Below are 25,273 nucleotides of genomic sequence, written 5' to 3'. Positions count from 1 at the left end.
TACACAGCAAGCCAGTCATCACAAAATAAACCTCATTCAGTATAATACAACACTTATCACCATTTAAGGTTATGTATAGTTACATGTATAACTCCTGCCATATTGCTTATTGACTACTTCACAGTAGTTCAACTTCAACCTATCCACCTTTTTCTTTAACACGGAAGTAAGCTTATGGGTGAGACTTTGGGTTCATTAACGGCTGTAGGGAAATAATGAGAAGAATAACAACGTGCAGTAAATGGTAAACTGTTTGCACTACAAACCAGTGTTTATAATTAAGATAATACATTAAAATAATATGGTAAGACACACCAATTTGCAATATCGAGCAGCAAAACAAGCTGTTTTGTACAACTGAAAATAGCTGGACACGGATGAGCCCGGAAGCCAGACCCATAAAATTTACAAATGGCCGTGCCCGCTCTTACGGGAAGACAAAGGTGGATATAATAATGCTAACTGTAATCAGGAAATTAGTAAACTTCAGGGCCTCACAGCATTTTTGTAGAAGAAGTAGAGGATCATGTTGGCAAGGCGAGAGTAACACCAATGGCCGTGAACCAAGAGCAGCTTCTGTAGGTATCGAAACCGTGGCAGGGCAAAGTCAGAGGCCATTACTGCCTATGAAAACAATGTGAACAGAACAGTGAAGACAATAAATGTTAGTACAGTATTACAATTTCTGTGCAATTAAAATTATTTAAACAAAGCAATGGGCCGCACTAGTCCACAAATAGGCAAAACTTTAAAGGGAACCCTGGGTATTAAGACTTGTATGGGTTTATATAATGTAAATGATGTCTCTTTCAAAATATGAAGTAGAAAACTCATTAAAGAGTTATGTTATTTGAAAAAATCCAGATACTTTTATACATATTTTGGACTATGGGGGGCGTCATTATTTCGATGACGTTAATGGTTGCACTCGGTGAGCTAGTGGTGCTACCTGCTATTTTTAACTACATTACAACCCGGAATACACAAATCGGAAACTAAAATACTGATACAAAAGGCAGCAAGAGAAGCGATGCAAGTCTTCACTGCTTTCCTAATGATAAGAAGAGGAGAAAAGAATGGGAAGATACCTGTGGATAAATAAAACTTTCTAAAAGACCTGCGTCATTGTTAATATAACGTACATTTTTCTTGGGGTTTCTACTGCATATTTCAGTAAGAGACTTCATTTACGTTATATTTAGCCATACAAGTCTTAAAACCTGGGTTCCTTTTAAAGAAAAAAAAAAAAGGTTTTATTTTATGTTTGTGCAAAAGCATATGATAAATACTCAAAAATATAAAATAGCTTTTAAAAATAAACTCCTTTTCTATACAGTTACAGGTTGTTAGTTAAAGTGTTTAACCACTTTCATATAAAATGGATTTTGACGACATCTGCCTTGAGGCCCAAGATCAATCAAGTGAGACATACACACAAACATGGTGGCAAGGCATACATATACACTCACAAGACAAAAGATTAACATCAACCTGGTGACAAAACACTTGTGAAGACATTTTTGCATAAAAGAATTATGAAAAGCCTTTTTGACTATGGAATCTGGTGAAAATGATTCCCCGTCCATCACCCGTCTATTCTTTATCATATGTTTTCGACAGCTGCACGCGACAGGCAGTTAACATGTCATCTATCAGCATGACAGATACCGCCTTGTCGCCTCTAATGGCGTTTGGGATTTTAATCAGTTACAATTGGCCTGACAGCGGCATCAGCTATGTTCTCCACCCTCGTTGTCATTCAAGAAAGCATAAAAAAAAAGCAGGTGAGATCAGTTATTACCCTACTACGTTTGGTACATTATGGTCTAAGGGACAGATCTCATTAGGGTTGTTAATACTGAACGCTGACCTCAACGAGATCTTGGATAAGAAGAGCACTTTGGCACACAGAGGAGAGTGGTGCCTCATTACGTCCAGATCTTGCGCTGAATTAATTAATCTGCATGACGCATGAGACAGAGCGTCAAACAGATGAGCTCACGGTGCTTCCTGTCTCTCTTCTCACCTTAACAGGATGTATATTATGTAGGTCTGCCACTGAGAACAGAGCTGAAGGGGGTGGGTAAGCGATTCGTGGGCAAAGCGGAGATTTTCTGAGAAACCAGAATGAGATACGCTGCTCCCAGAGACGAACAAGTGGAGGGCGCTTTATAAATGAACCGCTGAAGCGTATCGCCCAAACAAAGCAAAACTGCTGCCACTGCATACAGTGCATTTAGGTTAACCATCCTTAAAAATGGCATGGGTCAATATATAAGGGGAAGAGTCAGTTTTTCAACTGGTTCTGCTTTAGGACCCAGATTTTAAAGGGGTCATTGGATGCAAAATCCACTTTTCCATGTTGTTTGAATATAAATGTGTGTTGTCAGTATGTGTACACAACCTCCCCTATAATGATAAAAATCCACCCAGTGTTTTTTTTAATCCTTACAAATCATAACCCCTTTCTCAGATCAAGCCATTCTCAGATTCTTGGCTGTGTGATATCATTATTTACTCCTAAAATGTGAGCCGCTGAAGACGCAGTGGTTGCTTTCTCGTGTTCACTACACTACTTTAAGGTTGTCTTTTTAGAAGGTTTATAAAGGTGCTTGTTAATGACTAATAAGTCATTAACAAATGTATTTTAAATTGTTTTTGAACAGTTATAACTGCATGAATATGAATGGTGACTTTAGAATGGAAGAGAGGGGTGGAGTAAGCAGTAGCTTATTATCATTTAATGGGACATGCAACAAAATGGGTCGCTGTAAACAGAGCTGTTTGAGACAAGGTAAAAGGGTGTTGTTTTACACTACCATTGAGAAATTTTAACCAAAGTATGTTATAGACTTCTCATGTAAGCCCTAAAAAAGCAATCAAACCAATTTGTGGAAAATAGGCATCATTTAAAAGCCCTTTAAATCAAGCGGCAAGTTAATTTAGTACACAAATTCTTTACTGCAAAAATGAACAAAATATTGTATCATATACTTTACATCACATTCTTGTGGTCCTTGTTTAGAAACTTTCTAGCAATTTTTTTTAACAGCAGTTTATAAAGTCATATCCAAGTTATAACTGCATTTTATACTGAATACATGTAGACTACCGTTCAAAACTTTAGGGTCTGTAAGACTTAAGGAAATTTATACTTTCTTTTCTAATTTTTTTTATATAATAGTGATAGTAAAAGACATTTATAATGTTACAAAATGTTCTTTTGAACATTCAATTGATAAAAGACTGACAATAATGAATCAATTTCAATTTTCAATCCAAGTCAAAAATAGTTTACCGTCTTCAACAATAATAAATGTTTCTTGAGCAAGAATAAATTACATTTTAAAACAGAAAACAGTTATTTTAAATTAGAAAGAAATATTTCATAATATTGCTGTTTTGACTAGTCATCCAAAAATCTAAATAAGTCCTACAGCCTTCGTCAGATTTGTCAAGCACACAAAAAAGACATTCTTGTAATAGCTGTTATTCAGCACTGCAAGCAAAACAGTGGCTGTGTCCAAATTCAGGGTCTACATCCTTCGGAGGACTCATTTGAAGGATGTTACGTCACAGCACCGCGACGAAGGCTGTCCAAATTCGTAGGATCCTTCAAATGCGGCCCACAAATACGTCCTCCTTTTCCCCGAATTGGAAGGATGGGTCTGGTGGATCCTTTCCCGTCCTACCTATCCCATAATTCCTTTCGGCAGAGCGCTTCAAATAATGGCGGACGAAACGAGCGGTAGTAATGATGCAAGTTTTAAAAAAACTGGCGTTTCAAAAAATATTTTTTACAGCGGTTGTCTAGTTAGGCCTTTGGTTTTAGCGTTAAACTTATTTTTTTTTACATTTGTATGTTTATATGTTAAAAAACATCACTTTTGTAAACTAGCTTTCTTACTGCCTGTGTGAATATCCCCTTACACACAGCTAATTTCTTGTTAGTGATTGAAGCTGTTTTTAACGCTTTTTGGGACGAAAGAGCAGTTATTTTGTTTTGTGCAGTACAGATAACCTTACTTTTTGCTTAGCGCTGTCACGGTTGCTAGGCGATAGGATACGAGCAACGGGGAAGGGAGGGAACTGAAAGAAGGGTAGGCTGTCCAAATTCACTGACACCTACTTCCAGGTTTTGCGGTCTTCGGAGGACCCCTCCTCCGAAGACCTGGTAGGAAGGATCCTAAGGAGGATGCAGACCCTGAATTTGGACACAGCCAGTGGCTTCTAAATTCATATGCGTCAACGTGGACCACAAAACCAGTCATAAGGGTACATTTTTTGAAATTGAGATTTCATCAGCTGAAAGCTGCTTAATAAGATTTCCATTGATGTATGGTTTGTTAGAATAGGACAATATTTGGATGAGATACAGCTATTTGAAAATCTGGAATCGGAGGGTGCAAAAATAAAAAAAGAACTAAATATTGAGAAAATCACCTTTAAAATAGTCTAAATGGCGTTAGCAATAGGGCTGCAACGATTCATCGACATTGTCGACAAAAATCGATAATAGAAATAGTCGACAATGAATTTCATTGTCGATGTTGTCGCCAGACATGTTTTTTCCGACCGAGTGAGGCATCTCTCTGCCGAGAGTCGCACATGCGCATTAGCTTCTATGCTGAGCGATAACATACAGAAATGGCGGCGTCCATGGCAGCAGCTGCGCGTACCAAAACACGCCCGTTTCACACATATTCCGTCTGCAGTGCGTATGCGCTGCGTATTTTTTCTGCACCCATGTCGGATTAGCGTTCACAACGCACGAACTGCAAACGCGTTCTGTGTGAAAGCAAAACGAGTTCGTGCTGCTTCTGCACAGCATACGTAACGTACACGGACTGCAGACTGAGTATGTGTGAAACAGGCGTAAAGTTTGGGAGCATTTTAGCCTGCTACGGCGAATAAAAACCTGTCCTGCATGGTTTGCAAAGCAGTCCTTGCGCATCACGGCAGCACCTCGGTGATGCACGAACATTTAAAGAGAAAGCACGTCGGACAGTTGAATGAAACGGAGTTTGGCTCGCCTCGGTAAGATTTAAATAACATGGAAGCCAATACGTTTTGTTTTGGATGTACATTTTTGTTTACTGTTTTATTGCTGCTAATGTGCCTGCCCCTGGTTTACAGGAAGAAAATGTTTGATTTTAATTTATTTTTTCTTATAAAACAAATGTGCCTGTCCTTTAAAAAAATGATAGTTTCTTTATTTATGCATTTATGTCTATACTGACCGAGCACTGTGCCTAATTGGTTTTAGACAGGGCATTTTTATTTACTTTCGTATGAATCGGCCTATCAGCAGCAAAGTTCAATAAAATATGCATTTTTCATTGAAGTACCCCCTTCTTTCTTGTTTACTATCATTTTCCACATAATTAAAACAATCTCATGCTAAATTTTAGAAAAATTAAATAATCATCCGATTAGTCGACTAATCGTTTCAATAGTCGGTGACTAGTCGACTATTAAAATAGTCGTTAGTTGCAGCCCTAGTTAGCAATGCATATTACTAATAAAAAAATCAAGCTTTGAAATATTTACTAAAGAAATTTTACAAAGTATCTTAATTGAACACAATCTTAATATCCTATGATTTTTGGCATAAAAGAAAAAAACAATAATTTTGACCCATACAATGTATTGTTGGCCATTGCTACAAATATACCCATGCTACTTAAGACTTTTGTGGTTCAGGGTCACATTTGTGTTCAAACTGTGTAATTTAGGCTGTAGAACAACATTAATATATGTAACTATACTCAATAATATAGTTAACAGCATTTGTATTTAGGGTTGTTTTCCCTTTTGCTGACCTTATCAGAAGAGACTGCAACTCATAATTGGGTCGTGAACCACAAGCTGAGAACCACTGGTGTAAGGTACCATTTATTAACTGAGTCTGAGTACAGGCTGTCTCCGTATCTCGGCCAAAACATCTTCATAAAATATGAATTATGTATATCCAGAACCTTGGCACATTAACTCTGCAGTCCTGCTTTGCAATGTTCATTTCTCTTGTACTCCACACTAAAGTGTGGCCACAATGTACAGCTACACCATCTTCTTTCAAACACCCTTGTCAGCATTCATTTTGCTTGATCTTCTCAGTTTCATCTTACCTGCATGCCCTCCTGTCCGGAGATCCCCACTCCTACATCAGCCACTTGGATCATACTAACATCATTAGCTCCGTCGCCTAGAATAAATGAGAAAAACAGAGACCAAAAGGTGAGTGAGTTATCAATTCCGTTTCACTTTGCACAATGTCAGCCTGCATTAATGCAAACATTGCATCAGCAGCAAAGTGCTCTGCTGGCAAAAATAAACAACATAAATTAAACGCAAAAGCACCCAGAAACAAGCAGCGGTTTCTGAAATTAACTGGAATGAGACAGTGCATTAGCAGGACAACATGACTTTATATCAATGTCACCTATGTAGTCTGAAAAATGCTTACTACAAAGTCAAATCACATAGGAACCCAAACAGGGGGCAGTCATGCTAAATTTTGCATTCCATTCATCACTTTGTGTTTAGTGAAGTCTAAGCTGCAAATCTGTACAGGAATGTTTAACTAGCAAATAATTTAAACATTTTAAATTAACTTCTAGAACGAAAATCAAATATTTGGGCTTTTTTTCATCCTGTTGTATATAATAGATGTTTTAAAACTTCAATTAAGGTCTACTTAAATTAAATGAGGCAGATTGTTAATTATTCTATTAAACTGAAACAAAAATGCTGGCTTAAAGCCTTGTCTGAAAGTAAAAAACAAGCTAAAAAAGCCTTCAGTTTTAATGGTTATATAGCAGTAAGCAGGGTTAGACAAATAGTTAGAGCTGGATAAGGGGTTGTTTGTGTTTGATTGGAGTATGAAATCATGAACATTATGAAACAGACTCTAAACATTCATAACTCAAATATTTTTGATTGTCTGCTGCATGAAAAGCCACAATCCAAACAGTTAGAAGAAATAAGCGCAGCAAGTCAGAATGGAGACATGATATTTTACAGGAAAACTTCATCAAGTTAGACATTAAATAACACCCAGAGCTAAAACAGCCTGAAGGACTACAGGAAATTTGGTGGATATCGGTTAAAAAAGAGCTCCTGGAGGAGTTAGTAAAATAAAATAAAACACAAATAAAATAAAATAATTTTGCTTTTTTTTTTTAACGATAACTCAAATCTAGTCTGTCCGCCCCTTTATAATAAAATAGACAGAAGGATTACAGAAATTTGATGGATATCGGTAAAGAAGAGCTATTGGAGGAGGTATTAAAATAAAATAAGATAAAACGACACAAATAAAATAAAATAATTTTGCATTTTTTACGATAATTAAAATCTAGTCTGATTGGCCCTTTATTATAAAACAGACTAAAGGACTACAGAAATTTGGTGGATATCACTAAAAAGAGAGCTCCTGTAGGAGTTAGAATAAAATAAAATAAAAAATAACAGTTGCTTTTTTTTTAACAATTAAAATCTAGTCTGTCCCCCCCTTTATTATAAAAAAGACTGAAGGACTACAGAAATTTGGTGGATATCGGTAAAAAGGAGCTCCTGCAGGAGTTAAAAAATAATAATAGCGCATTTTTTTTTTTTTTTTACAATAATTAAAATCTAGTCTGACTGTTCCTTTATTATAAAACAGACTGAAGGCCTACAAAAATAGCTCCTGGAAAAGTTAAATAAAACAAAATATATTTAGCATTTTTTTTATAAATAAAATGTATTCTGACTGCCCCTTTATAACAGAACAGACTGAAGATCCTGGAGGAGTTAATAAAAAAAGAAAAGAAAAAAAAAAATAGTAATTTTGCATTTATTAAATAATTAAAATATAGTCTGACTACCCCTTTATAATAAAACAGACTGAAGGAAATTTTGGTGGATATTGCCAAAAAAAAAAAAAAGATCTCCTGGAAGAGTTAGAATAATAAAAAAAAAAATTTTAATAATTAAAATCTAGTCTGTCTGCCCGTTTATTATAAAACAGACTGAAGGACTACTAAAATTGTAGTGGATATTGCTAAAAAAGAGCTCTTGGAAGAGTAAAAAAATAATAAATAATTTTGCCTTTTTTTTTTTAAATAAAGGATTTAGTCTGCCTGCCCCTTTGTTATAAATTATAAATGAATTTGGTGGATGTCACTTAAAAACTAGCTCCTGGAAGAGTAAAATAAAAAAAATAAAAAATAAAATATTAAAATAAAATACTATTTTAAAATATTGCCCCTTTATTATAAAATAGACTGAAGGAAATTTTAGCATTTTTAAAAAAAAATGATTAATTATTTATTGTAAAGATTAGAATAAAAGGTGTGGCTATACTGGAAGAACAAAAAAAAAAAAAAAAAAATGACGACAATTACATGACTATCTGAAACTTCTGTAGGTTGAGAGGCAGAGTGCACTTCAGACAACACAATAATATGCGTTCAAAGATGTTTATCTTGGAACTTTGAATTTGCCTTGAGGTGGTTTTTAAATCATCCTCTGTTGCCTGAGGCATAAGGCGCAGCGCTGACTTGACCCCAAGCTATCATCAAAAGCTGACTTTCAAGCTATAAAGCTAGTAGGCTTTGAAGTATATAGAAAAGTAATAGCCCGCTGAGACCGTCAGATGCCTTTGTCCAAACTGAAACAAACAAACATGGCAGCCAAATTCAACAAGACCACCTTTATTTGAAGTACGCCAACAAAGCAAATAAGCGTAGTGTGAGAACCGGTAACATCTGCTGCGAACGTGTCTTTACACCATAAATGTCCGTTCATTAGAGTCACGCGGTGAAGAAGACAAGGCTCTGATTCATTCTGTAATGAAGTCTGTCAATTTCGAGGCAAAGGAGTTTATTTACAGCACCACCGAGGGTCGTTTAAGCACTCCCTCTCTCATTCCCATCCAAAATGACAGTGTTAATGTTTTAAAAAAACCTGCTACCGTCTTTCCATGAGGCATAAATGAATTACAAAATCTTTATTAAGGAGGGGGGAAATGACCTGAGGTAACCCGCTCTTTCTGCAGGCAGGTGGCTCAGTCTTGATGCACCTTGCATCTCTCTTTCTCTCCCTAAAGCCATCTGGATAATTAGCCAGAGTGCTGCGTAGGCTTGTAAATGTGGCATTCTGCGCTGGGGAAAGGACAGACACGTGCTGTCCAGTCACCACTGAAATGTTGACTAGGCAACACCAGGGACCATTAATCTCCAAATTTGACTTGCCAAGCAAAAAGTACGAGAAACAACAACAACAAAAAAAAGAACATCTATGCTACCCTTATAAAGAAAGAACCAGCTACTGTTTAAGGGACAGTTCAAGCGAAAATGAAAATTCAGTCATCATTTACAGTTGAAGTCAAAAGTTTACATACACCTCGCAGAATCTGCTAAATGTTAATTATTTTACCAAAATAAGAGGGATCAAACAAAAGGCAAAGTAATTTTTTTATTTAGTGCTGACCTGAATAAGATATTTCACATTAAAGACATTTACATATAGTCCGCAAGAGAAAATAGTTACATTTATATAAATTACCCCGTTCAAAAGTTTACATACACTTGATCCACAGCTGTTTTTTTTGTTTTTTGTTTAGTGATAGTTGTTCATGAGTCCCTTGTTTGTCCTGAACAGTTAAACTGCCTTCAGAAAATCCTTCAGGTTCCACAAATTCTTTTTTTTCAGCATTTGTGTGTATTTGAACCCTTTCCAACAATGACTGATTATGATTTTAAGATCCATCTTTTCACACTGAGGACAACTGAGGGACTCATTTGCAACTATTACAGAAGGTTCAAACGCTCACTGATGCTTCAGAAGGAAACACAATGTATTAAGCGTAAACTTTTGAACGGATCTTATTTTGCCTAAATATATTTTTTTTTTCATGTAGTATTGCCCTTCAGAAGCTACTTACATGTTTGTCTCCAGAAGACAAAATAAGTCAAATTTACCCTGATCTTCAACCCCCTGGCTCTTAATGCATTGTGTTTCCTTTTGAAGTATCAGTGAGCATCTAAACCTTCTTTAATAGTTGCACGAGTCCCAGTATTAAGAATCAAGTCTACGTAAACTTTTTAACAGGGTAATTTTTATAAATTCAACTATTATTGTGGACTATATGTAAACATCTTTTATGTGAAATATCTTTTTCAGGTCAGTACTAAATTAAAAATAACATGCATTCTGTATGAACATTTTGCAGATTCTGCAAAGGGTATGTAAACTTTTGACTTTAATTGAACTCACCCTTGTGTTCCCTCAAAACCATTTGAGGACATTTTGTACTTGTCACACTTTTCCATGCAATTACAGTAAATAAACACTAAAGCTTTCAAGCTTCAAAAAGGATGCAACCGTTTCATAAAAGTGGTCTATTCAACTTTATATACATTATAATGCACTGATAATCTTCCCACTGAGCTAGATTTAGAAGGGAATCATTTAAATGAGTTGTGTGAATAGTTTAAAAAACAATCAGAGCTCACAAAATCGCTAGCCTGACCTCCCAGGGCTATTGTGTCATCTTAGTCAGGCTACCAAAATGTTTTTGTAAAATCCTTTATCTGAACTGTAAATCATGTCATTTCAATATGTTACTATAGACATTGCCCAACCCTGCTCATAAGGTATTAGTTTTCTTTGTGCAGGTCTTAAAAAAGGATGATTAAAAAGCCTTACAAATTCAGCAGATACACCTCTAAATAGTGAAATAAAATTCCTTCCTTGATATTTGTAGATATTTTTGTTTTGAAAATGTTTTTAATGGACATTTCAACTCCCTTCCAATTTTCTATATGGGCCATTCTACAGAATTGGTCCAAAGACAGAGTTGGAAACATCTTGGAGAAAAATGTCTTTCCAAAACATTTGTATGTAAGCAAATTGTATAATATCCCCAGATTTGTCACTACCGAAACATAGTAGTACTAATTTAATTAGAAGGGTTATAGTGATCTATTAAGATTTTGCATACATTGTAAATATATATTTTTGCTATTTTATTACATTTTTTGTTTGAGGTAAATCAATAATTACATTATTAATAACATTTTAAGTGTAACTTATGAGGTTTGTTGTATTTTGAATCCAATTTTTCTTTGTAAAAGGCAAAAAGTTTATTATACTGATTTAAAGTTTGAAGTCATTAGTTTGAACCAAAAATCAGTCAGTATACTTTATTTTACAAAACAATCCATGTTTCGGTAGCGACTACATCACAATACAGAATTTTAACTTGCAAACTAAAACACTTCTATAAACAAAAAAAAAAAAACTGGTTATGGAATAATTCCCAAATAAGTGTGCTTAATTGAAGAAAGGCGGCGTTTGGTAGTGATGTTCCTTAAAGTTACACAAAAGTAAAGGCCTATTTTGTTTTAACAAAAAATTCCTACATTTTTCCTCACAAGTCATTTTTAAAAACACGCATGAATGTACTTTTAAGGAAAATAATTTCCTAGTGAATAAATTACCTTACAGTCACTTTTGATCAACTTCAGATTTTTTCCGCCCGCAAAACTACAGAATTTTCTTTTGAAAGAGGGGGATAAAATAAATAATTCATTCATAAGTACAGACTTTGTCTTTCCTCACACAAACTATTTTAATGGTACTTAATGGTGTCCTTTTGGAGTTTTCAAGGCTTCAGTCTCTACTTATGTAATTGCATGGAAAACTTTTAAGAGCTTGGAACAACGTGAGGAAGAGTAAATGCATCCATCTTCGATTTTGGGCAAGCTATGAATGGGAGAAACCGCAACATGCAATATGGTGGAATAGCCCTTCCTTCTGAATAAAACAGCCAATCGCTGATTAGTAATTCTGGGCCCATAGAAATCTGAGACTCACGCTTATGACTGCACATGTGCACTGGCTGGTCTAGCCTGAAGAATGTGTTTTTTTAATGCTATTCAAGCATAAAGAACAACAATCATGGGGCAGTTCATTTTCCGATGAATTCTTTATTTAGACAGGACTTGGTCTTAGATGCCCGAAATTCATTTGTGTATTGTCTTAACTGCAGTTGTGTGACATTTATGGCCATTAGGGGCTCATCACTTGCAGACTGGGCTTTAAAAACTTCTTTCATGCAACAAATTCAGCTAAACTAAACACTGTTAAAACCCACTTGAGATTAGGCATTTGAAACAAACACTAGATAAGAGATAAATCATAAAAACGACTAAACAAATCCATCACTTACCTATTGCCAACGTCATGACCTTGAGCTTGTTACGCACCAACTTGACCACCATGCTCTTCTGCAGGGGTGTCGAGCGACAGCACAGAACGGACCTGCAACTTCGAGCCACAGCCAGGAACTTGTCCTCCAAACTCTTATCCAGTGCGTAAGCCAAGGTTCGGCCGTCAATCACCAGCCCTAGTCGGTGCACCAGGAAAGGGCTGGAGTGGCCGGAGGAGGCCGGGGAACACGCTGGAGAAGAAAAGTGGATGCCAGCATAGTCTTTAGCTGCTTGAGGATCTGGTCGAGGGTTGCACAGGAACTTAGCCTGGATGTAGTGCAGACTGTTCTCAAGTAATACAGCACAGGCCTCCTATTAAGAGTTAACATTCAAACACAAAAAGAAAAGAAAAATCAGGAAGGTCATAAAAGGACTTGAAGATCTGAGAAACATACAAGGAAAAAAAAAAAAAAAAAATCAGATGACTCAGCTGATCAGCTGATGACTCAGAAATGCAACAAAACAAATCACAATTATGGTATAAATTTTATAACAAATTTACTGTACCAAATCTCTTTTATTTAAGGGATACTCCACCCAAGAATGAAAATTTTGTCATTGTTTAGTCACCCTCATGTGATTCCAAATCTCTGTGACTTTCTTTCTTCACTGAGAATCACTGAGAATGAGATTCTCAAAATATCTTATTTTCCATTCAACAGTAATCCAAACCAATTTGATCCCAACATTCTTTAGAATTAGAAAAAAGCAAGTCGTACAACTTTGTAAAAACATGAGGGCGAGTAAATAATGAGCATTTTTATTTTTGAGTGAACTATCCCTTTAAGCAAGAAAAACGTTCTGAGTAATACAGCGAGTCAGTGATTAAGACATTCCTGTATGACAGCTCTTTGCCTGTGTGGTTTTAAAAAACAAAACTCATGTGGATGCTTCACGTGTTCTCAGAGGAGACAAAATGAAACATCATGAGAGCTCATTCAAGCCAGTCCAGCTGTTCTGTGGGGGAAACATCTACAGTCTAATAGTGGACAATGTCATGCAGGGGAATATGCATGTAGTTTGATATATGGGTGTTTTTTCAACTATATACACTTTTGGCCCTTTAGATCAAAATAAATTACCTTAAAAATATGCCTTCATGCATTTATTTGATCAAAACAGGAAAAATTAAATAAAATATTTTTTACTATTCAAAATAGCCATTTTCTATTGAATATATTTTAAAATTTAATTTATTCCTGTGATCAAAGCTAAATTTTGCACTTTCAGTATCTTACTCTGGTCTTCCGTGTTACATGATCCTTCAGAAATCATTCTAATATGCTGATTTGCTATTTAAGAAACATTTATTATTATTATTATTATTATTAACAAAATCAACAACAATAATAATAATCTTTAAAACAGTATTAAAAAAACAAAAAAAAAACAGGATTTTTTGATGAATAGAAAGATCCAAAGATCAGCATTTATCTGAAATAAAACGCTTTTGTAACATTATACATTTAAAAGCTTCGAGTCAGAATAATTTTTTTATAAAAAAAAAAAAAATCTATAATTAAGAATTACAGAAATTAATACTTTTATTGAGCAAGGATGCTTTAATGATGATAAAGACATTTAAAATGTCACACAAATATTTCTATTTCAGATAATTGCTGTTCTTCTGAACTTTCTATTCAAAGAACTTTCTATTCAAAGAAACCTAAAAAAAAAATCTATATTTCAATATAATTATAATATGTTTTTGAACAGGAAATAAGAATATTAGAATTTTTTCTGAAGGATCATGTGACTAGTAATGTTGCTAAAAATTCAGCTTTGAAATCACCGTAATTACATTTTAAAATATATTCAAATAGAAAACAGTTATTTTAAATAGAAAAAAATTATTACAAATTGTACAGTTTTTGCTGTATTTTGGATCAAATAAATGCAGGCTTAATGAGCAAAAGAAGCTTCTTTAAAAAAAAAAAATAAATAAATAAATTTTACTGTTCAAAAACTTTTGACTGGTAGTGTAAAAATGACTTTATGACTTCATGCTGACTTTAATTTAAAGAGAACATGCTACAACTGAATTAATATTAATTGATATTATCTAGAATGTTTACATTAATTGATACTAAAACAATGTGATTTAAAAAAAAATAAATTTATTGTGTCCCTGTGCTTAGCTGCTTTTATTCCCACTGCTGTCAATGTAAAAATCTTGCTTTCAAAACTTATTGGCCAAACAGAAAATCGCATCGGTAGTTGCCGATAATTAAACTAAACACTAATTTTCATGTTTTTCTGCAAACTTTGTCAAAATTAAAACTTTAAAAAGTCCACACATGGAAGACATTTGACAAACAAATAACTAAGAAGGAAACATGCTGAGATCAGTTACTTCTTTTTTTTTATATTATTATTATATAAGTAATCAACCCTTGGGAAATTAAAGTGCCCATAGTGGAAAAAACACTCATATGGTAGATGCGTGAGGAAAAAAAAAAAAATACAATAGTGGGAGAAATGGAACTACAGTTTGTGTTTTCAACTGGAGCAATCAGGCCTACAAGTTATGGGTAATACCTTCAGACATTTCTGTCATTCCTGGTAGCGAAGAGCAAAACAAGAACAATCAAATCAGAGAATAAATAATTAAAACAAGATCAAACACAATGCACCCCAAAGACTTAACAGAATTATAAAAAGCCTTTCAACCCCTTGTGAGAACTGATATTAAACATCTTCCAAACTCTGCAGTTGTAAACAAGTTGTCAGCTGGAGTGGGCAGCCTGAGAGTAATAGTAATTTTCTTTTTAATAAAGCATATGTAAAACACAGTTGCCGGTAGTGTTGGGAATTCTAAGACATTTCAGTAAATCAATTCTTCCAAACATTTCAAATTTAAACAAATTGGTTCTCAAATTCAGTTTAGTGCTTATTTGTGGCCTTTGCGGCTTACACGATTAACTGCAGAAGTAATCAACAGATCAATTGTTTGTCAAAATAGTTAAACAGTCTAACTCAGTCAGCATTCAGAAGGAGAAAGTAGTGAGGAAAAAAAAGAGCAAAGCCTATGAGGAGATACTGCAGGAGTGCATGCTGGGTGTACCTGTGAGTCAGCATTAAGAGTGATTATCTCCTCCTCTGGGTCCAGAAGTTTGCAGGCATAGGCAATGTTGATGGCAGTCTCTTGTTTATCTCCTGTCAGCACCCAGATCTGAAGACCTGCTTTCCTCAAAGAGGCAATGGTCTCGGGAACCCCATCCTGAAGCCTGTCCTCAATACCTGTTGCTCCTGTTTCAAAAGACAGACAGAAAGATTTACGCATATACCCACTTGTGTTATGAATCCAGAGATCTTAAAGGGATTGTTCACCCTAAAATGAAAATTCTGTCATTGTTCCATGCCTTATTTTCCTCTGTTGAACATTAAAGAAGATATTTTGAAGAACATTGATGGTCCTCATTGATTTCCATATAAAAAAAAATAAAAAAACAAAGTCAATGGGGACCAGCAACTGTTTGGTTACTTATATTCTTTAAAATAGTATCTTTTGTGTTTAGCAGATAAAAAAAGAAACTCATAAAGGTTTGGAATGAAATGAGGGTGAGTAATTAATGACAGAATTTTCATTCTTGAGTGAACTATGCTTTTAACCTTAGGTGTGACTTTGTGCTTTAGGAACTATTATTACCCAGAAGTTGGAGATTGGTCTCTAGGCGTAATGCAGACTCAAATAACAGCTCCTCCCTCCTCTGAATGGCTGTCTCTGCTTCCAGGTGGCGTTGTAGCCAAGTGGCATACTCCTCCTTACTAAGCACCTGGACCAAACAGATACAAATACAGTCACATCACTGATAGAAGTGCAACATCAGCTCAAGGAGTTCAATGCAATAAATAGTTTTGATAAAGCAGTGTAGTTTCAAAGCTTCAAAGAGATGTGTGAAAAAGAGAGAAGAATGCAATAAGGTATTCTGGTTGCTGGCTTAAAAAACAAACAGGTGGAGAAAATAAAACTAACACAATAAGAGGCTGTTAAACTTTAAGCAGCTCCATTTATGTATGAATTCACACTTAACTGTGTGAAAAATAATTGTATGCAAGCTGTTCAAAGCTTCCCTTCTGTTAAGGTGACTATTTAGCAACAGTGGTAACGAAGTGTGCCAAAAAGAAGAAAAGATAGAATTCATACTTCTATTAAAATATATAAGAAGTGTTAGATCATAGCTGGGCTTTAGTGAGAAAAAGGGAAAAATGCAACATGTTTTGTTGGTTAAAAATTGTGATTGCTTATGACAGCTGAAATCTGCATCAGTAGGAAAAGTTGTGAAAGTTTGTTGAAAAATTGGGGAAAAAAACAAGAACAACACATCTTATCACATCATATGGCAACCAGACTCCCACGAGGAGCTCAAGACACTGAGTTAACAAGTCAGAGAAGAGAGTGAGAGTATATATTACTGACTATATCCATGAGTTATGGAGAGAGAAAGAGAGATGAGAGAAAGATGGACAGAAAGTGAGAGATCTGTCACACAGATCAACACTGGGAAAAATCTAGGTGCAAAAAACACTTTACAATTTTAATGCAAACACTTTTTATCTAGTAAAGTCCACTCTTTACTAGGGCTGCCAATTGATGAAAGATTCACATAAATTAAATTTAAAATATATGGGTCGCTGATTATCAGCGCCAATATTAAGCGTTTTTATGGTTATCATTATTGGTCATTTTCAATACCTTTTTGCCGATATAATAATTTGAAAGCATTTAAAGAAAGTTTTTGTCAGAGCCCTTGTTATACCCAATTCTGATATTAATTTTTTAAAATATCGGTTTAAAATATCGGTTATCAGTCTAGTTTCTTTATGCGGGACGACCTGTGAACTGAAGTTTAATACTTTAAGTTCAATAGTCTTCACCTTTAAAATAAATAACAAAAACACAATAAACAACTACTTCACCTATAAAGCTTACCTAAAAGTAAACAAAAAACAAAGCAAAGCCAAAAACAAAAATAAACCAAAACACAAAAAAAAAAAAAAAAAAAAATTTGCAGATAAATTAAAAATAATTTAAAGAAAGTTTTTGTCATAGCCCTTGTTTTTCTTAATTTTGATAGTATTTTTCATTTATACACCAGATATATATAATAGTTCAAAATATTGGGTATCTGTCTACTTGATCTGTAATAATTGGTATTGGCCCTGAGGAAAACATATTGGTTGACCCATAATCAAATATATATCAAATAACCAAATAAATTCAAAAACATGTGTTAGCATATGTTATATTCCTTACTAATTAAATTGTCAGCTCTAAAAAAACAATTGTTTAAATGTTACTGAGAGTCGGTGTTACCTTTTTGGCGATGCAAAGTGTTCTGAGACCATCTGCAGCATAAAGATTTAAGTAGTTTTGGGTTTTATACAAGATTTTCCTTTGTCGCTTTCCTTTGCAATCATCTGCAATACAAAAACACAAAGAAAACAAAAAGGAAATTAGACAATCCTTCAAAATATTCTAACATTTAGAGCAGGATTTGTTAAACTAATACACACACACAGTGTGAAAAACATACTGTAAGCAGACAGCTAAACTAATCACTTCAGCCTCTTCAAGGATGGTTCTCTATATTGCCATTGGCTTCCTCAACAAGGCCATTAGATTTAATCAAGATGGCAGAGTGTTTTGACAGGTTGACTGGATAAGCTGGCTATGGAGCATTTTGAGGTTTATCGCTCCCGTGTTATTGCTCAGTGCATTGCTTCCTGGCAGGAAAAGCAGAACAAACTGTTTGGGATGATCACTTCCCAACATGGACGACAGTCAGCCAAGACGAGGGGGCGAGAGTGCCAAACCTCACATTTTCACCGAATGATTCATCACCACCCCTGCAACTGTGGGACGGCTGGACCTGTTTTTCCAGAGACTGATGCATTGACGCAGGTATTAAATGTTCTTAATAAACCTATAGATAAATAAATCCCCATATATCATGCCCTGACATGACCCTTCAGAGTGAAAAGGAAAACTGTATTAAAGTCTTTCATAACATAAACAACAGTATTTAAAGAATAAGCAAGCAATTTTTCAAACCACTAGCGGAAAAAAACGGACTGGTAACATTCATGTCCACAGCTCATGCAGTGTGGGAAGATCTATGAACCAAAGTTTAATACTTCAGTATGTACAAAAGTTAGTAAAAGTATGTGCAGAGAATGTAGAAAGCTTCACTGAGCCATAGAAAACAATCAAACAAGCAACCAAACAAATAAATAAACAAACGACTAAAGTTTTCACCTTTAAAAAAAAAAAAAAAAAAAAAAAAAACACAATAAACTACTTCACCTTTAAAGCTTACCCAAAAACAAACAAACCCAAACACACATCAACAAAACAAAGCAAAACACAAAACAAACCCAAGCCCCAAAAACAAACAAAAAACAAAGCAAAACACAAAACAAAAAACAAAGCAAACCACAAAAACGAAAAAAACAAAAAAAACAAATCTAAACAAACCAACACAAAAATACGAACAAAAAACAAACCAAAACACAAAAATCAGGCAAACTACAAACCAAACAATCAAATCCCAAAAACAAACCAAAACCAAAAATACTAACAAAATACAAACTAAAACAAAAATCTAACAAAAAAACCCAAACCAAACCCAAAACAAACAAACAAATACCAAAAACAAACCAAAAAGAAAAGAAAAGAAAAGAAAAGAAAACAAAACAAAACAAAACAAAATTCTAGACATGGCTTTTTATGATGCATTACATAATAACTACTAACTTTAGTCTGGGAATTTAACCAGAGAGGCGGCCGCTCACAGAAACAAAAATTACACATCCGTTTCATATTACTGAAAGACGGAAATGACTGCCATTCCCCTAGCAAAACATGGAGTCCTTTCCAGCATCTGTAATGAAGCACATTTTGGAACATTTTTGTCTGTCTTTCATTTTACCACGTTACATAAACACACAGGTACTATTTGTTTTTCCGAATCTTTATAGTTGCCTGGTCAAGACAGCTTTATGTCAATGAGGTTAAAACTTCAAAGTTACAACAATTTACTTGTCAAAAGATTCGAAAGTTGTGGCTCGGCCTGGCACCTGTAGTCTGTTTTTTTTTGGGCATTGTGTCATTAGACAAGCATGGCACACGTCCCACTGCTCCTGAATGGAGCCATTGTACCTTCACTTGGTCTGCTGTACTAATTGGAAGTCCACACCCAGAGGTGAACAGTGGCTCTAGATCCAAAAGTACAGGAATATACACTGAGCAAGTGTGTGTCCATGTGCATGAAACAGTCCAGAGTCTGCACAGTCTGGGTGTGTGTTTCGCAGTCTTATGCTAACTAACCCCAGCATAGGCTGGGCACTAATAAACCTGAGGGTTTTAAACATATTTCCAGACTGCCAGCTAAAGACGTGGCAGAAAGAGGAAATGACACAACTTCCCAAGTACACGCAATGGCACTAGAAATACTTATGAAAAAAAAAAAAGTCTCAAAATCGCAATCTCTTTTGCATAAATCTTTGACGCACTTTTTTCAAAGAAATTTTATGGAGCAAGAAAAATGTCAACACTTAAACATGTTAACAATTAGACTAGTGTGATGAAATTACCAGCTAAACTTGTATAAAAAAAATTAAATAAAAAAAAAGTTGCAATAAAAAAAATATTTTTTCTTTGTGACATTTTCTAGTTTCCTCATGCATTTGAAAGACTGTGGTATATTTTGCAGACTGCAAAACATTTATGCTTTTTTGTTGCATTTTCCAGTTAAAATATCCAAATGTTCTTAAATCAAGAAGAATTTATTTGATATTAAGTGCATAATAAATAAAAATGTAAAATGAACGAAAAGTGACAGATCGAAGTCCCTTCAAAAAAGGGGCGTCTATCTATCAGCTTTGTTTTATTTTATTTATTTTATTATTTGATTTACACCTATGCACCTAATATGAAATAAAATCTAATTAAAATCTAACTCTTCTTGATTAAAAAGTATATTTAGAAATTTTAACTGGAAAACATAAAAAGTATTCTATAGCATATGAATTTTTGCAGTCTGCAAACTTAACAAATTTTTACAAATGCTCAAGGAAACTAGAAAATTTGACCCAAAAGAAGGGTGTTGGCAACATATAACCAGAAGTTGGTCTGTTTAGAACAGTAGCCTGTGACAACTAGACAAATATTACTGTTTGAATACACATATTTTTGCAATTAAGGACTATGAAACATCTTTTGCAAAAACATTATTTTCACATTTTGCCTTTTAAAACTTTTCCAATTGCCATATTGACTTACTGTAAATGCATTATGACAAATGTGATTTTTTTTATACAAAAAGTGATAAATCATTTGCTTTTCTAATATGTTACATACTACACTGAAAAAATGCTAAAAAAAGAGAAAAGAACAGGAAAAAAAAAATCCATGTTCTGATTTATTCTGCTCTTTCCTCCAAAAAGATGAGCAACCAGACCGCTTGTGAACTATTCTAAGCCATAGTTTTATCTCTTTTTTTTTTGGCAACCGTCTTGACATTTAGATATAAAGCACAGGGCTCTGCATGTAGTACTTCTGTTCAGTCATTTATGTACACAGCATTAGAGAAAACTGCCACAGGAGCGGTTCTCGTGCCTGGAATACTAACAAGCCAGTCTACCTATGCCATTAGGATAGTTTATTACCGCTAAAACCCTTGGCTACATCAAGAGCCAAGAACAATCTGGAAGCCATCCAGAAGATGTTTGGGTGAAGGGGACATATTGCCCTTACCGTGCTGACTATGTGGGAATCAAATGTCTATCAGCATAGATCAACAGTGCACATCAAAATGCGGAGGCCACTTTAAGCACTCCAAAGACATGAAAAATTCAAAACATTTCCTTGAAAAATCACACCGTCTCACTGTCTGCTCTTAGTAGATGGTGGCTATCTCTCTTTCAATTTCTTGGAGACTTAAATGTATCCATTCAATGTTCTGAAGAAATCAGATGACTTTTGGCCATTTGGCCGTGAGCCGTTATTCATTAATTCTGCTGGAATAGGCCTCATGCGCCGTCTAACTAGAGCATGGAAAAGAAAACACAGACTTCATTAAAACTTTAGTATGATCAACAAGCGTTCTAAGGCATAATCAACACTGAACATCAAAATAAACTAACCCAGAATATTTGATTCATTTCATAAGGGGGAAGGTTTGACAGCAAGCCAGGCGTTTGTTAATCTGAATTCCAAATATAAAAGAGGAGAGCAATTAAAAAATAAAGAGAATAATTCTAAAAGTTACAGACGGCTGAAATTATAGCTGGTGAAAATCACAGAAAATGAGACGGATGGCAGCAAAACTGTCAGAACTGCAGCTTCAAACTTTGAATAAGATGAACATTATTTTCAAGAAGATTAACTTTTCAACAAGATGAGCAATGCGTTTTTGTTGTAATGAACAGACTGTAAAAAGCCGTAAAAATATAAAGGAATAACTGACAATTGGCAGGTTAAATAATAATAATAATATATAAAAAAAAAATAAAAAAATAAAAATGCACTACTCAAGGTAGTCACAAATTATTTTTCTTTTTAAATGCTGTATATATTCAGGAACGACACATTACATTGACCTTTACATTGTTATTCTTTTCATCTTAGAATCCTAAAAGAAGTCAGCATATTAGAATGACTTCTGAAGGATCATGTAACACTCAAGACTGGAGTAATAGCTACTGAACACTCAGCTTTGTCATCACAGACATAAATTACTTTATAAATATAATAAAACAAAAAAGAGACGTTTTAAATTATATTTCGTTATATTTTTACATGACATTTCACAAAATTCTTGATCAAATAAATGCATTTTTCCAACCCCATTAATCACAATTTGAAACAGAAGGAGAGAAAGCTGTAATGGGATTGGAACATGACACGAGCTGGACTCAAACCTGCGTCACTGTGAACACGTGAATTTATCAAATCTGAGTTTCATACACTCCTGCACAAATTCTTAAGAAACACTAGAAGTATTCACATTTTGCGCTGGTGGATTGTAACCAGGTTGTAAGTACTGCTTCAAAATGGCAAAAGAAGAAACAGAAGCAAGAGACAAAAAATAGAGAGTAGGCAATTTATTGAAAATTTCATTTAAACTCAAACAAGCTGTTCATCAGCTCTAAAGTTTAAGAGCTTTAGCCAGAATAAAACCCAACAGAACTAAAAGCGTCAAAAAGGACTCAGTAGTGAGTAGTCCCACTGTTTTTGTCGATCACTTCAAACATTCATTTTGTATCGCTTGATGCGACTGTTTCCACGGAGGCTGGTGGGAAGGTTGCTCCATGTGGTGAAGATGGCTTCACGAAGGGCATCCACAATCTAGAACTGACGTCTGTTTTTGCTTCAAGAACACAAAATGTCTTCAAAGGCCACGTCTCCTCCCATGTCACAAACTTGCCCATTTGGAAATTGGAAACATGGGACATTGTCCCACGCCCACCTGACAAAGGACTTCTTCCAGGAGAATAACACCACTCTTTTGGACCATCCTACGTGTTCCCCGATCTAAATCACATTGAGAACGTTTGGGGATGAAGGGCAAGGGAAGTTTACAAAAACGGACGTCAGTTCCAGTACGTGGATGTCCATCACCACAGGGAAAAACGTTTCCTCCAGCCTCCTGGAAAAAGTCACATGTTTGAAGTGGACAACAAGAACAGTGGGACTACTCACTACCGAGTCCTTTTTAGACACTTTTAGTTCTGTTGTGTATTTTCTTTTTCTTTTTAAAGGCTATGGTCTGGACTTTTGAATATCTGAAGAACAGCTTGTTTAAGTTTAAATCAATTATTAAAATTTTCAATAAATTGCCTACTTTCCATTTTTTGCTTCAGTTTCTTCTTTTGGCATTTTGAAGCAGTACCGACAACCTGGTTCCGATCCACCAGGGTGAAATGCGAATACTTGTAATCTACACTCCCCCGGTCTTAAGATTTTGTTTAGCAGTGTATTTTAAAGGGAACCCTGGGTATTGTAAGACTAGTATGGATTTGTAAATGATGTCTCTTACTGAAATATGTAGTAGAAAACCCATAAAAGATTTACTTTAAATAAAAAAAATACACATCATTTTATCTATATTTTGGACTATGGGGGGTGTTATTATTTTGATGACGTCAAATGATTGCACTCGGTGAGCTACTGGCGCTACCTGTTGCTATTTTTACTGAAACGCAACTCAGAAAACAAAATATTAATACGATGCCACATTGTGCAGTTTGTCACAATTTATTATTTGAAGGGCAACAAGAGATGCGATGCAAGTCTTCACTGCTTTCCTAGTGACAACAAGAGGAGAAAATAATGGGACAATCCCTGTGGACGAATAAAGCTTCCTAAAGACCCATGACTTTGTTCTCTCCACTTTAGCCCTGATGCCTTTAAGGCTTTTAGTAGAACACCGCTTACAAATGGCAGAGACAAGAAACGCTAGATGCCATCCTGGCAGGATGTAAACATGTAGACACTGAAGAAGTTTCTTAGCATGAATTTCCCTCGATATCCGGAAGGCGTTTAGAAAAAATTGATGGTCAGCATTTGATTTACGCCTGTGCTTATATCTATATCCACTTGTAAGCTCTTTCAATAGCTGTGGTCATTGTATCAGTATTTTATTTTCCAAGTTGTGTTGTGGTAAAAATAGCAACAGGTAGCACCAGTTTTTAAATAATGTAAATCTTTTATGGGTTTTCTACTACATATTTTAGTTAAGACACATCATTATGTTATATTAAGCCTCGCAAGTCTTAATACCTGCAGTTCCCTTTATAAATACACTGCGATGCATCAGTATATCAAAATTGGACTATACTGGTATTAAATGCACCCTAGAAATAAAGTGTGAGAACAATGTGCTCATTAATGTTAGCATACCTGTGGCTGGTCTGATTAAATCCATGATGACTGAATCAGCACCCTTAGTGTAAACCGTGATTTGCTCAGTCAGCGGGTGTTTCACCACCACTGACATCCTCTTTCTTGTGGAGTCAAACCCCAGTGTGTGCAGAAGCTCGAAGCTCAGCTTGCCCAAGTGCGGAAGCTCCACGGTCACCTGATCCGGTAAACGACCCACAAGAGCACACTTATAGGCCCGGGCTGCATAAACAAGCGCTGCCTCGTCCGGTGACTCTGCCTCGTATCTGAGCTCGCATTCATCTTGTGCCAAAGCTTTTGTTTTATCAAAGTTGGGTGGGACGGGGCTGAAGGCATGCTGCAGGTCGTGCTCCGGACGCTTCTCCTTCTCCTCATTCAGCTTGGTGAGTGTGCTCTCGGCCGAGGGGGAGGACAGCATGCTGCAGCCCACTTTATGGGAGGACGAGCGGTTGGTGGCCAGACTGGAGGAGCTGCTGCTGTTGGAGCCAGAGGTCAGGCGGCTCGGAGTGAAGCGTTTGATGAAGTCCTCGATGGTCTTCACTGGAGACTTCAACTCGTAGCGACGCACCTTGATAAGATCCAGGAAAAATTTGTCAAAACAACACTCCTTAAATATTTGTGTGCATTTAATACTGCAGGCAACTGGGAGGATGATTTGTAAATCATTCCATAATAAATGGCAAAGCAAATATTTTTTACCACACATACAGTGACCTCAAGATGTTTTTGAATACTTAAGTGTACTGCAGTCTGAACTCAGTTGCTTCAAATAAAATATCAAACCAAGATATTTTATCACCTAATGCATTAACAGTTTCACATTTTAAGTCAAGATGAAACATTTATGTTTTGTGTTCTTCTCTTACGATTTTAATTAAAATTGTGTTTAACATATTTAAATTGCTTTAGCACTTTGCTAGGGCCTTCTGGTTTAGAACATCTCTTTAAAAAATTATGTGGCTCATGTCACATTCACCCTATAAACACTCAACAAAACTTTATGCACAAACACTTACTCTGAAAAGAGCTGATTACTTTAACTAAATTTTCCCTTGTGACAGAGAAACTGCAAGTTAATGGAAATGAATTATGGAAGAACTTTAAGCAGCCA

The 25,273-nt window shown here is 35.3% G+C and overlaps 1 protein-coding gene across 1 annotated transcript in view; it reads right to left on the bottom strand.

The window, feature by feature from the left end:
- Window positions 1-25,273, bottom strand: part of atp10a (ATPase phospholipid transporting 10A) — a 63,803-nt gene that overhangs the window by 11,908 nt on the left and 26,622 nt on the right. The window contains exons 10-16 of the mRNA XM_073851202.1: window positions 24,163-24,730; window positions 17,575-17,678; window positions 15,907-16,033; window positions 15,322-15,506; window positions 12,218-12,569; window positions 6,129-6,205; window positions 499-624 (exon numbers count right to left, since the gene is read on the bottom strand). Of these exons, the coding sequence (XP_073707303.1) occupies window positions 499-624; window positions 6,129-6,205; window positions 12,218-12,569; window positions 15,322-15,506; window positions 15,907-16,033; window positions 17,575-17,678; window positions 24,163-24,730 (1,539 nt within the window). The remainder of the gene's footprint in view (window positions 1-498; window positions 625-6,128; window positions 6,206-12,217; window positions 12,570-15,321; window positions 15,507-15,906; window positions 16,034-17,574; window positions 17,679-24,162; window positions 24,731-25,273) is intronic.

The sequence above is a fragment of the Garra rufa genome, chromosome 12 (assembly GCF_049309525.1).
Source record: "Garra rufa chromosome 12, GarRuf1.0, whole genome shotgun sequence".
Lineage (NCBI taxonomy): Eukaryota > Metazoa > Chordata > Actinopteri > Cypriniformes > Cyprinidae > Garra > Garra rufa.
This window is presented reverse-complemented; position numbering and strand designations above follow the sequence as displayed.